Source organism: Acomys russatus, chromosome 23, assembly GCF_903995435.1.
Source record: "Acomys russatus chromosome 23, mAcoRus1.1, whole genome shotgun sequence".
Classification (NCBI taxonomy): Eukaryota; Metazoa; Chordata; class Mammalia; order Rodentia; family Muridae; genus Acomys; species Acomys russatus.
This window is the reverse complement of record NC_067159.1, coordinates 46,077,949-46,091,583: the sequence shown is the minus strand read 5'-3', so window position 1 is coordinate 46,091,583 and position 13,635 is coordinate 46,077,949. Positions and strand designations below refer to the sequence as shown.

The 13,635-nt window shown below is 44.5% G+C and overlaps 1 protein-coding gene across 1 annotated transcript in view; it reads right to left on the bottom strand.

Annotated features, from left to right (window-relative positions):
* Positions 1 to 13,635, bottom strand: part of Col24a1 (collagen type XXIV alpha 1 chain) — a 266,714-nt gene that overhangs the window by 210,554 nt on the left and 42,525 nt on the right. Inside the window, exons 7-8 of the mRNA XM_051165699.1 lie at positions 9,681 to 9,734; positions 1,904 to 1,948 (exon numbers count right to left, since the gene is read on the bottom strand). Coding sequence (XP_051021656.1) covers positions 1,904 to 1,948; positions 9,681 to 9,734 — 99 coding nt within the window. The remainder of the gene's footprint in view (positions 1 to 1,903; positions 1,949 to 9,680; positions 9,735 to 13,635) is intronic.

Genomic DNA, 13,635 nt, shown 5'->3' with positions numbered 1-13,635 from the left:
ACTACTTAAAATCCAGAAAACCAGGAGAAGGAACAGACCCAGAGAAAACCAAACTGAAGATAGAATTTAAAGTTTCTTCCCAGCCGGGCAGTGGTGATGCACACCTTTAATCCCAGCACTTGGGAGGCAGAGGCAGTCAGATCGCTGTGAGTTTGAGGCCAGCCTGGTCTACAAAGTGAGTCCAGGACAGCCAAGGCTACACAGAGAAACCCTGTCTTGAAAAACCAAAAACAAAAAAAAACAAAAAAAACCCAAAAAAAGTTTCTTCCCTTATTTTTTTCAGAACGCTTATCTCAGTCTTGTTCTCTTATTTATCTTCATGTCACTTTTGACCACCTATTATCTCTTGCTAAGACTGTTCTTTGTAGCAAATGACAAATGTCCCAGAGACAAATCTATGAATCATAGCCACACTCTAAATGAAATGAGTCAACTATGTTCCTTTGCAAGTCTAGGATTCTCTCAGTTGAAATGCAAGATCACTTTAGTTGCTCCTTGAGTCATTATAAATTTTGACTCTTCTTTCAGTCTTTAGGAAGGACTGTATGTACATACACATGTCTATGTGTGCGAATGTGCACATCAGAAGTTAACTTTAGGTGTCATTCCTCAGGAGCTGTCCTCCTTATTTTTGATTACAGGGTCTCTTTCACTGAGAGCCAAGACTTGCCATGTAGGCTGTGTTCCTGAGGCACCGAGACCCAGGGAGCCTTCTATCTCTTTTATGTGCCTGCTAGGAACCAAATTCAGGTCTTCATGCTTGCACGGTCCATGTTTTCTAGCCTTTAAAACTGAATTCAGACTCCCCAGTGAGTAATACCATCACCCCTCAGGGCAACGACAGGTAAATTCATGGACCCATATACCTGGGCTGCTGTGAGGGCTCCATTAGTAGTGGCCATGCTGGCAATAGTGGCAGTATTGGGTTGTCACTGACTTCTGGACACTGGAGCTGACATAGTTCTGCCAAAGTGGTATTCTAGGGATGGTTTTTCTTCCCAAGGGCTAATTCCTACCACCCTTCTCATACGTGTGTCCTGTAAATGCTCACATGCCTTTCAGCGCTCGTCAGAGCTTCAGGAAGCCAGGCCTGCATCTGCTACTGATACACACAATACCTCCCTAGCTATGGGTGGTAATTAGTAAGCTTGAAAAATTGAGCCTCAGGCACTGGACACGGCATGTTGTCCTGCTTTATAAGAGTCAAAGAGAAGCCTGGCATTGTTTCTCTGTTTGTGTATTTCCCTCAGAGACTAAGCATCACTTTTCATCATGGAGTTGTCTTCACGGCTTCCCGGGGCCCTGATGACTCATTGAAAATGCTATCCACCACCTTAGGGGGTTCTAATCCTCCCCACTTCGCTGTCCGTGATTATGTCTAATCTATGACGTAGTGCCATTATTTTCTGATGGAAGAGAAAAGTATTACCATGCTCAAATCCCAAACAGTTACAAGGGTATTTTCACCTTCAAGCTTAGTACATGTGTGTGTATCTATACATATGGATGTCAATGTATGACCACTCTAGTTTGAATTACTGACTAGGGTCTCATGACTAGAATGGAATGAATTCTGAAGTTGAATGAAAGGTCAGGTGTGTGTATATTTTCTTGGGAAGGGCCTGAAGAAGTTGGAGTTGCAGAATTCTCAAATGGATTTGTGAGTCAGAGGCTTACGAGCCACTGTTCTGAACACAGCAGGAAAAGAAAGTAATAAGAATAAAACATTGCGAGTTCACAATGTTGCTAATAATTTACAGCCAGTCAATTTAAAGGTTTTATTAATTCCTCTAAATAGAATGAAAATAAGCATGAAGAAAATTGAAATGACAAGAGAAAATATACCTCTCCAGAGTGTCCCTTTATGCCTATTTTGCCATCGGAGAAGACAAGAAACACTTACTTGTTCACCACGGAGTCCAGGGAGCCCTGGGTGTCCTTTGAGACCCTACAAGGAAATAAGTGAAGATAAGGCATGGGAAATAACTTATACAAATTAGTCAGGTAATATAGGCTGTAAAATACTGAGGATTTATATTTCTTTGCTTACTTGCTCCATTTTTTTTTTTTAACACTGGACACTTAACTCAGAGCCTCATACATGCCAGGTCAGTAAGCATCTACCACTGAGCTATAACTCCATCCCCTAGCTTTTTCTCACTGCTTTTAGATCCTTAATCAATATAAGATTCTCTTGATTTCCTACTAAATTTGAATGAGTTTAATTTTTATTTAAAAAAAAACAAAACCTAAAAGGCTCCAACTAACTCGCAAAGAATCTGCTAAATTCACTCAGGCTTTTAAAAAGTTGTGTTTAGCTCAGTAATATTGAGACAGCATGTCTTCAGACATGATCTGTTTATAATTACTGAATAGCTGGACCACATCCAGCCCCGTCTCTCATCCTGTCTCCATTGTGATTCATGAATGAACTGAGGAAGGAGGCTGTTCACAGAGCCGTCCGAGGGGCCCTGTGAATCCATCTAGGAAATCAGGCGCACAAGTCTTTTCTAGGTATGAGAATCATGGGCAGATGTTAACTCTCATTAACACCTTTATAGGCTATAAAGTAGATGGTATCATTCTTCTTTCATTCTGATGCAGAAAGGTTTTTTGCTTTGTTTTGTTTTGTTTTGTTTTCTGTTTTCCTGTTCTTACTGCATTTTGCAGTCCCCACCAGGGAGCACCTGAATGTTTCAGCATTCCTGCTTTATAGTAATACAAGACTGAATCTAACGGAAGCAGCTAATCTTTATTTAGACAAGATTCCTCATTCTAAGTGACCTCATGGGCTAATGGCCAGTCTTGATATTGTCCTCCCTTGGGTCAAATGCTAGCTCTGATGGCTGAGGCCAGATGAGGATGAGTTCACTAAGAACAGGTCATGCTGGGTGGCACTGCCACTTTCTCAGGCTGGGGGCGTGCTTGCAGACGATTCCATCATCAACACCCTTTTCACTGTTACAGAGTGCTTCTGGGAAAGCAGCCCAGAGATGTGAGACCGGCACCTCATGCAGCTTCTCTGTGGGTGAGGGAGGAAGGAGGTGTCAGAGAAAAACATGAAGCAGGTAGCTGTAGCCACAAGCTCCCAGAAGTGAAACTAAGTGAAAGAGCACACACTCACTCGGAAAGATGGTGGTAGGAGAGTCACCTAACTTCTGTGCCTCCTGTCCTGGCTCCTTAGTCTTCCTTTCATGTCTCTGAGGTGAGAGTTCTGCCTCACTTCAGAGAACCACCACCTTGAGCCACTATGCACTAGAGCCACTGTCTCCCAACATCTCAGTCAGCTGTCACTCAAGCCTATGATGTAGGTATTACCCCCACTCTCTAGAGAGGAGGAGATGCAACTGAGCTAAGCAACATAACCAACAGCATGGAGAATCACCTAGGTGTGATAGCTATATTGAGAACTGAGCAATCGTCTGTCAAGGTTTTTAATTTGTCTCTATCCCATACTCAGATGCAACCTGACTTCACTGCCATCACTGTCCAAACAGATGAGCAAAAAGAGCAACACCTCCCACGTCCTGATGTTACCAGTTACATGCATATTATGCCCAGCAACATCTAACGTGTGCTGCGTTTTACCTTGGCTTTACTTTAAGCCTTTAGTTTTTAGGATAACCAAAGATTAATGTAATTATAAAATACGAGGCACCGTGTTCAGTTATGGATTCCACAAAGTCAAGTTGATTCTTCTTTTAGAGTAAGAGATAAGAACTCAGACACGATGGTGGCTCTCTGAGGTGAAGCAGAGGGAGGGAGGGAGGGAGGGAAGGAGGGAAGGAGGGAAGGAGGGAAGGAGGGAGAGGAGGAGAGAGGGGGCAACAGGAGGGAGGGAGGGAGGGAAAGAGGGAAGGAGGGAGAGGAGGAGAGAGAGAGGAGGGGGGCAGGAGGGAGGGAGGGAGGGAAAGAGGGAAGGAGGGAGAGGAGGAGAGAGAGAGAGGAGGGGGCAGGAGGGAGGGAGGGGAGGGAAAGAGGGAAGGAGGGAGAGGAGGAGAGAGAGAGAGGAGGGGGCAGGAGGGAGGGAGGGAGGGAAAGAGGGAAGGAGGGAGAGGAGGAGAGAGAGAGAGGAGGGGGCAGGAGTGGAGGGAGGGGAGGGAAAGAGGGAAGGAGGGAGAGAAGGAGAGAGAGAGGAGGGGGGCAGGAGGGAGGGAGGGAAAGAGGGAAGGAGGGAGAGGAGGAGAGAGGGAGCATCAGGAGGGAGGGAGGGAGGGAAAGAGGGAAGGAGGGAGAGGAGGAGAGAGGGGGCATCGGGAGGGAGGGAGGGAGGGAAAGAGGGAAGGAGGGAGAGGAGGAGAGAGGGAGCATCAGGAGGGAGGGAGGGAGGGAAAGAGGGAAGGAGGGGAGAGGAGGAGAGAGGGGGCATCGGGAGGGAGGGAGGGAAAGAGGGAAGGAGGGAGAGGAGGAGAGAGGGGGCAACAGGAGGGAGGGAGGGAGGGAAAGAGGGAAGGAGGGAGAGAAGGAGAGAGAGAGGAGGGGGCAGGAGGGAGGGAGGGAAAGAGGGAAGGAGGGAGAGAAGGAGAGAGAGAGGAGGGGGCAGGAGGGAGGGAGGGAGGGAAAGAGGGAAGGAGGGAGAGGAGGAGAGAGAGAGGAGGGGGGCAGGAGGGAGGGAGGGAGGGAGAGCAGGAATGTGCATTAAACACCCACAATGTGCTGCTAAGCTATCCAGAGATGCATGGCAGCAGCCAGTCTCTACAAGGCCATCATATCACAGGCCCTATTTATAGATCCCGCGTGATCCCCATTTTCCTTAGTGCTTCAGAGGGGATTGCAACTCTGACCTCCTTGTGATGGCCTATGGCACCGTCCTTTGCGATCAAAAGCATCTAAGAGAAACAAGATGTTGCCTGTGTCTGCTTTCAGTGTTACTGACGTGAACAGAGCACGCTCAGTGGGCTCTGGCTCTCATCTGCTCAGTGACTAGTTGTACCACGAGCCCCGGCGTCATCGAATGTAAAACGATAGCGTTGAATTGGGTAATTGCTAAATTGCAGTTGCTAGAATTCTGTGAGCACAGGGATCCGTCAGAAAGGACTTGGCTCCTTTTATAAAACTGAGCTGACACATGGGCAAAAGGCAGGTCTGAGCCTCACTGTTGGCTTGAAGACACAGGGCAATTCAAGACTGATGAACCTAAAAGCAAATTCAATCTCAGACTCCCAAGGTTGGCTCCTCACCCCATCAAAGGCAAAGACAGTTTGAAGAGGAAAGGTCCCCAAAGGCTCTCAGGCTGAACACTTAGTCCTGACAGCAGGACATGGAGCCCGGGGAGAAACAGGTCACTAGAGATGTACCTCAGATTATATAAGCGCCCCCAACCTCCTTCCAGCTCTGTTCCCTGACCAAATAGGGTGAGGACTCCTCTTCCACACGCTCCGTACCATGGTGCTCTGCCTCACATGGGCTCACAGTCAGCGGGATCAAAGACCACAGACTGAGGAGGCCGAAGCTGAGAAAAATAAAGAACTCCTTCTTTTGCGTTGTTCACCCAGATCCTGGGATGAGCAGAGTGGCAAAGGGTGGGATGGACAGAGCTGTTAGAATCTAGACGAGTGATGTTTGTGTATCAGGCCAGGATGCGAAAGTTAGAGACGATGTGCTGGCTCTTTAAGAGGCTACGCTTCTTTTCTTCTCCCTTTCCACACATCCAGCCTGGTATCTCAGTGCCCAGGTGGGCGTCCATCAAATGATGGAGTGGATGAAGTGATGAAACAGTATGAGGGAGGATTGAGGGTTCTGGTTGTGAGCATTTTATTTGACTAGAATGAACACCAAAGGTCAAAAATAACAAAGCATGATCATTTTTAAATGAATACACCGATGAGAACAGAGTAGAAACATTCCTTAAGAAACTTGAGCAATAAGGAAATTTAATATCTCTATTTCAAAACAGATCAAAGCATATTACAATAAATTGAAGAGTTATCTTAAATTTGTCATATGACATCTTCGTAGCACAAATTCCAATAAAATAGGGCTTAAAAATCTATGTTTTCTTGGTAACCTGCTATCCTTCCTCTGAGTGCCACCACACACACATGCATGTGTCATGGATGTGTGTGTCGACCAGAAGACAAGTTGCAGGAGTCACTTTTATCCCTTGGTCACGTGAATCCTGGGATAAGACTCAGGGTGTCAGGTTAGGTGGGTAGCACCTCTACCTACTGAGCCGCCTAGTCAGTCCAAGACTTTAAATTTCATTCTTTTTTTAACAGAACTTAAGAGCAAGAGGCCTTTGAACTGAGAAACTAAACTAAACTAACCATGGCAATGCCTAGTGATGGCATTTAATTCCAAGGACCACGAGCTAATCATAGAGGCTGAAATACCTTAAGGCAAATGAAATTGTCGCCAGTGTTGAAATGTCAACAACCTAAGTCAGACTGAAGGGAAATTTTCAAAGCCCCTCCTCCACCTGGTACTTTTTTGGTCACCCCTAGCTTCCATTCTGGGGAGTTCAGAACTGTGTGGCCTTCCTCTCCAATTCTGTTTACAGGAAGGGCAGAGGACAGACATGGAGACAGGGGTGGCGGCACAGCTTGTGAGTAGTAGCTTTGGACTTAGATGGTAGCACCACACTGGGCTGGACACCCAGTCAAGATGAGGTAGCTCCGCAGACCTTCACAGAAAGGATGGGCCGGTGAAAGGTGAGATATATAGTTGGCCACAGAATGGTGGAAATCTTCACATTGTCTTTTCAGGACTAACCTTCAGCCATGCTAGATTCTTTTCTTAGTTTCCCCACTGACACTGAGTATGGCTACAGCTCCTCAGTGATGTCTTTGTTTTACACAGCCTGTGAGGGACTGGGAAGCCACAGAGGACCCCATGGAAGCAGGTTCGTCCATTCCTATTTCACTCAGGCCTTTACTGGGGTGTGTATCTTTCCCTATGGACTTTTTAAAATAACCGAAGCAATTACCGTCAAATAAAACAAGAACTCCTGTGGACTCATAATATTATTTAACACACAGTAATGCTTTTTGATATTCAAAATGCCATGCATCGTAAGAGCATTATAAGTGTTGGCATGTTTCACAATTAGCTGCTTGCTCTCCCTTGTCCTTTCAAACCTAGGAAAACCTTTTCATTTACTCCCACTCCTGAAGTTCTTACAGGGAAAATAGCAGCATTCCAATTTTAATATAGCAGCTGACGGGCTATTTATAAAGCCATTTGAAGAGCTGTCTTGAATCTAAGCTTGGACTCCCAACCTTGTCTTCGATCCAATCCAGCATGCCTTCTGATTTTATTTTATCTGCTCTTTTGGCAAAAAGGAATTAGTAAGTGGAAATGGAAAGTATGCTTTAGCTCTTAGGAAATATAAGAGTTACACAAAGATGGTAAGTAGAGGCAGTGTAATAGAGGGGACAAAGATTGTTGGACATAGATATTTAAAAACTAGAGGTCAGGCTGAAGGGAGAACACACTGCCTTAAGTATCTCAATGATACTTAAAGTGTCACCACACCACACCCTGATCTTTACTTACAGCAGTCTCTGTGACTTTCCTTACAGCTATCTTATTTTTAATATCACTTGAGTTTGAGTTTGGTTCCTACTAAGAGAATTTTAATATTTTCAGATCCTTTCCAGAGAAAGAGAATAACAAAGTCATATTAGCTGTCATCCAAAACTGTTTATCTCAGTGGCTTTCTTCCCCTTGTATCCAGGCTGGAGACAGGAGTATGGAAAACCGAACTTCGAGTAAATATCGACTTAAACAGTGAATCAGCACATAGGAAGTGCTATGCACAATTATGAAGAACATGGTCATTTCTGTCAAATCAGCTGGGACTGAGCCCAAGGTCACCAATGAATACTTGTGTGGCTTTGGGTGAATTATTTTGTCCATGGACACTTTAATTTGTACATGGCATATTCCGTGTTATATACACCCCTAGGGTTGTCTTTAAAAGTGCTCAGCAGACTAGATCATTGCATGTAGTAGATTCTTTTGATATCAGCAGTATTTAACCGCTTAACTGATAAAACGCTGCCACTAGTTCATATCAATCAAACCTCAAGTACCTTAATTCCTCTCATCACAAACACGGGCATAGTTAAAAGCCCACGCGGACAGTCTCTGTGGGTCTCTCTCTTGCTCCTATTGTAACTCCTTGGGATGCTGAGCAATTTTCTTGACCTCTCTGGACCTATTTTAGCTTCCTCGTTTAGAGAAACTTAAGTATTAGCTTGAGCTTAGGAGTTACTCTGACCCTGGGGAAGGACTGTAAGAATGAAGAAATGGGGTGTGTGAGGCATTGCTTATATGAGCCTCCATTCTAGATTCTTCTAGCCCAGATCCTGCTTGTAGGAAACAACTCTGTGGATCAAATGGTACCCAAAACAAAACAAAACAAAACAAAACAAAAAACAGCTTAAGCAAGAAGTTTAGCCTTTGAAAAAGCCACTATTACCCAATAGACTCTTCTCTTATCCTCGCATACAGGAAGAAACAGTAAAATAGGTCAGACCCATTTTTAATGTAGACTTGTTATATATTTATATAAAATGCATAGAGGTAGACAGGCTGATGGCAACTTGTCTCAGCCCAGCTGTGTAACCAGCTAGTTAGAGTTTAGATTACGACTCTGTGCCCTTTGTATTCTTAACATTACCTGGTTTTCAAAAATCTGTGCTCAGCTTCCATTAATGGGTGCAATTGGAAAAGGGGGGAAACATTCTCAGAAAAAAAAAAACACATCATCTCAAAAATTTCAACACTTTTCTGAGCTATTGTAAAGTGTCATTAATCATGGGAGAGTTCATTGGTTAGAGAGCTACTTATGGTAGCTGGGTTGGGGGCAAAAATCAGTTGTCATGTGACTTGATAGGCACACGTGACTACTGCTCTTTACTACTTGCCAATGCCCACTTCCATGCAACCTGTTACAGTGTGGAAATGAGGTGCCCTCCCCACCAAAGCCCTCATGTACTGAAGGTGTGGTCGCAGCTAGTGAGGTTATTTGGGAAAGTGCTAGGGATTTTGGGATGAAGGTCCTGGGTGGAGGGAGTAGGTCATTGGGATGGGTTCTTGGACCAATCCTGCCCATTGCTTCTCTCTGTCTCTGATCCCATAAGGTGAGTAACCTTGATCCTCCCACCATGATGCTCTGCCTCACTACACAGCTACCCAAGCACTGACACCTGTGAACTGTGAGCCAACCTAAGTCCTTCCTCCTTTAAAACTGTTTCTCTCAGGTACATGTCACAGCAACAAAAAGGTCTGGCCAGCAAACTGCTTCGCAAGCTCACATTTACAGACACATCATGGCAGACATTACCTCCTAATAAGTGAGAATCCTTTTAAAAAATCCAAGTGCATTATAGACATCGTGTTCGGGCATAGCTATGATGAGAAGGCAAGACCTCAGAGTTAAGACGCCTTTAGTATACCTTAAAAGAGGGAGGAGTTCAACATCTTGAATGTGACTTTAACTCTGTCCCACCTGTGAATTTGGTCTCCAACACCAAACTCACAGGTCTTTATTATTCCGAAGATCTCATCTTTAATGGGTATTAAATGAGCATGGCAAGCTTTCTGATTCATTTTCTTCTGCTGAGCAAAAGGGTCTGAGACATGGGTAATAAGGCCCAACTGAAAAATGCTGTTACAGCCACAGAAGCATTCTGCGATCCACCAGGCACTCAGTTACATAAGAGAAAAACCCTTACCTTTTCACCTTGTAAACCAGGGGGGCCCACTAATCCAAAAAGACCTTGGTCACCCTGTAAACAAAACACAAAGATTTAATATCATGAAAGAAAACAGAAAATTAAGGCTTTAATCTGAGACAACAAACCCTTTGTGCGTGTATTTCTGATCTTGACAATCTGGCCCAAGTTCCAACTCTCTTTCTCAATCCTTCCTAGCATTCTCTCTCTCTTTTTTCAGCATCCATCCACCCTCAACTCCAGGGCTTCCTCGCCTCTTTCAGCACTTAGTATTTGATATTTCCCCACTCAGGTGCTTTTATCCCTTTCTCTGTGTTGTTTTACTTTCTACAAATGCTCTCACTCCCAAGTTTACAGTTTATAGTAGCTAAAGGAGTTTCTTTTACAATCCATGGGGATAGACTAGGTATTTCCCCCTTTGGTGAAACTCTCTGAGTGTGCTGAGACTCTTAGAAAGACATCAAGGGCTCAGAGGAAACCTTCAGGGATTAGGGCTGGCTTCTTCCTACCTTATGAGGAACTATCCCAAGGAACAAAGGAACAAGATTCTTTTGTTAGCTTTTCATTTGATCACCTGCAACAAATCTGTTGCGATGTAAGGAGGGAGGATCAAATTTAATACAAATACAGTTTCTAAGAGGCTAGATTTAATTTAATTTATTTTATCATTTAACACCCCACTCCCAGGTGGGCTGGTGACGTAGCATCTGTAATCCTACTTGCTCTGAAAATATAGGTTAAAAGATCACAAGTTCATGGTGTGCTCAGGCTGAAGAATGGGGTCCAGGCTATCCTGGGCAATTTAATGAGACACTACTCCTCAAAATAAAATAAAGCTAAAGAGACCTGGGATGATGCCTCCATGGGTAAAGTGTTCACTGCACACGCATGAGGGCCTTGCTTTAAATCCCGGGATCCAAGGGGAGCTGGGTGCAGAAGGACATCTGTTGAGGATGGTTTGGTATATTTTGATGCTAATTACTGCTTGCTGTCTCTGTGACCCACCTTTTGATTAATAAAAAGCCATCCCACCTGGGCAGGGCGGGGGAGATAGAGGTGTGAGTAAGAGTCCTAGGTTTGGGGGGGAGGGAAAGGAATTCTGGGAAGAAGAAGAAAGACTGCCACAAGGAGGAAGGAGAGAGACCCCAGAGGAGGGAGGAGAGGAAGGCTGCCATGGGTTAGATGGAAGAGAAACACATGGCGGATGTGGATGGAAAATTCAGCTCAGATGAAGAACATTAGCAAGTATTTGGGATTATGGATGGGAGGTAGCTTGATAGAAGTTATTAGAAGCAGATGGCATGGGATTGGGGCAGGGATCCCATACCTGCCCCACTATGGGAAGTAGTTTAGAGGATTAATGTCTGCCCTGCCTCAGGTTAACTAAGGCTATTTTAAAATATAACAAGTGTCTGTGTCTTAATTGCTCGCTAGCCGGGCCTACTGATAATATGAATAATACAGAGAACTTAAAAACAATAGATATCTCTGTCATCCCAGCGCCTCTCTGACAAGATAGGAGGCAGAGATAGGAGAGTCCTTAAAGCCTGGGGATCAGCTAGCCTGGCTTATGAAGTGGTGAACCGCAAAGCAGCCCTGGCTCCCAGGAAGTAGAAGGTGAAATCCAACAGTCAAGGGTGTTGTCTGACTTCCACACATGTGCTGTGGCATGTGAGTGCCCTCATGGTACATGTACACACATTCACACACACAAACAGAGTACACATACACACACTCACATGCACACACTGTATAAATCCACATGCGCACACATAGTGTATACAGAAGTGGTATACATACACACTCATGCACACACATGGTATACATACACACACTCACACACATACACTGTATAAATACACATGCACACACATGGTCACACATGGTATACAGTATATACACACACTGCCACACACACAAACACATAGTATACACGCACATGCACAAACTGAGTGAAGAGTGCTGGAAACATTTCAATGGTACAGCACTTGTCTGCCATTCATAAGGACTGGTAGCCCTTGCACTGACAAGGACAAAAGGCAGAGAAATGCATCTATTGTTTTAAAATCATGAGTTTCACTTAAAACTCAGTGACAGTGTGACATTAAATTTTATATCTAACTGCATTTCTTATATACACTATTAGGCATGGTTAGTACATCATAAGTCAAAAGTGAAAACATGAGCCTCAAGTCCAGCCAGCATTCACGTTTCTACCCCGAGACAGAGCCACCCTATATTTCATAAAAAAAAAAAAAAAAAAAAAAAAAAAAAATCACAGAGAAAGATAAAACCAAGCATTTGATACGAATGCTTAGGTTTAATCTGGAGCCTCTATTTTGAGGTCACCAGAACAGAGTCAACTTCTAATTTTCAACATTTAATAAGAGAGCAAACACACTATATTTAGGTATTTTAAAGACGCCATTGCTGTTTCCCAGATCTCCTCGTACTTTTCCTCATAACTATGACCAGGTCAATGAAGATATCGTCTTTCTGGAAATAGACTTTCATTCTTTTCCTGTTTTTCAGACTCTATGAATTAAGTTATATAATAGAAAGAACATTCCCAAAATTTTAGATTAGTTTTTATTTTGGTTTGGGTTGGTTTGGGTTTTTGTTTGTTTGTTTGTTTTTGCCTTTTTTTTAGGATTTCTGATGCGGCTTTAATTTTATCAAAGTTCCTGTAATCCAATTACAAGATCGGGTTTCTGAAATTGTTCACGGTTTTTAACTTGTGATTCTCTAACAGCAAACAAAGCCATCTCACTGCCATATCACATCTACGAAGAGCTTTCCAAGTGTCTTCCTACAGATACCACTAGCAGCAAAGCGTGGTGGCACACACCTGTATTCCCTGGGCTGGGGATCATGTGGGTACATAGAGAGATCTTTTGTCACACAAACAAAGAAACAAACAAAACACACACGTGCAAAGGGAAGGGGTGAGGAAGGGGGTTAACCAACCGAAGAGTGCACACACACACACACACACACACACACACACACACACACACACACACACACACACACAAGCTATCTTATAACTCAATTTTAAAATAAGGAAGAGATTGAAGGACGATATTTAGCATGGCTAGAAAATGCCATACCTGGAAAGAGTGGGTCCCTAAACAAAATTCCTGGTACCGCAGGGCGGGACGGCTCCGCAGCAGTGGCTGTTCAGGGAGACCCCCAAAACAACACAGGTTTTTGTCTGCTCTTTTGTCATCCCCTCCCCCCTGCATCCCGGAACAGAGGATTATGGGTGAAGACACCACACACGTTGGCTGCAAGGTATAAATGAAACAACCTGGAGCCAAGCTAGGAACTTTCTCCCTGCCTGCTTCCATTGTGCCTGATTAGGCAGCCTGGGGCAAAATGCCATCAACAGTCCCACAAGTTCTCTGAACCACAAAACCAACCTGCGTCTAAACAGCAGTGACTACACTCATGGCTGCCCAAGATGCCAAGAGTGAGTGACCTACACAAGATATTTACTCCACCCCATCTAAGGGACCACTGCAGAAGAGATGATGGGAAGAACGTTAAGAGCCAGAGGATGGCGATGGGGCTGTGACAAACCATCCTGTAGGTGCAAGCAACCATCACAAAGATGTTGCAGCTGGGTCGTATGAGATTGGCCCTGTCAGCAATCAATCAGAGCTGGGGGAGGGCCTGTGGAGCCGTGCCCCTTAACTCCTTAAATGTTGCTTATCGATAGATTCTGCAAGGTAGGGAGTCTTCAATTGTGTGTTAAGTGCTGAGTCCCAGCATCCGATGGATATTGCCAAAGTCATCGTCACACCCATGGCTTAGTTAAACGCAGCAGGTCACACAACACAAAGGAGTACCGGAAAGAGATTTGCAGGGAAGAAGTGAGGCAGACAAGGGTGGGGAGGAGTTAAGACAGGGGGTGATGAGAGAAATCAGAATGCATTATGTACACGCATGAATT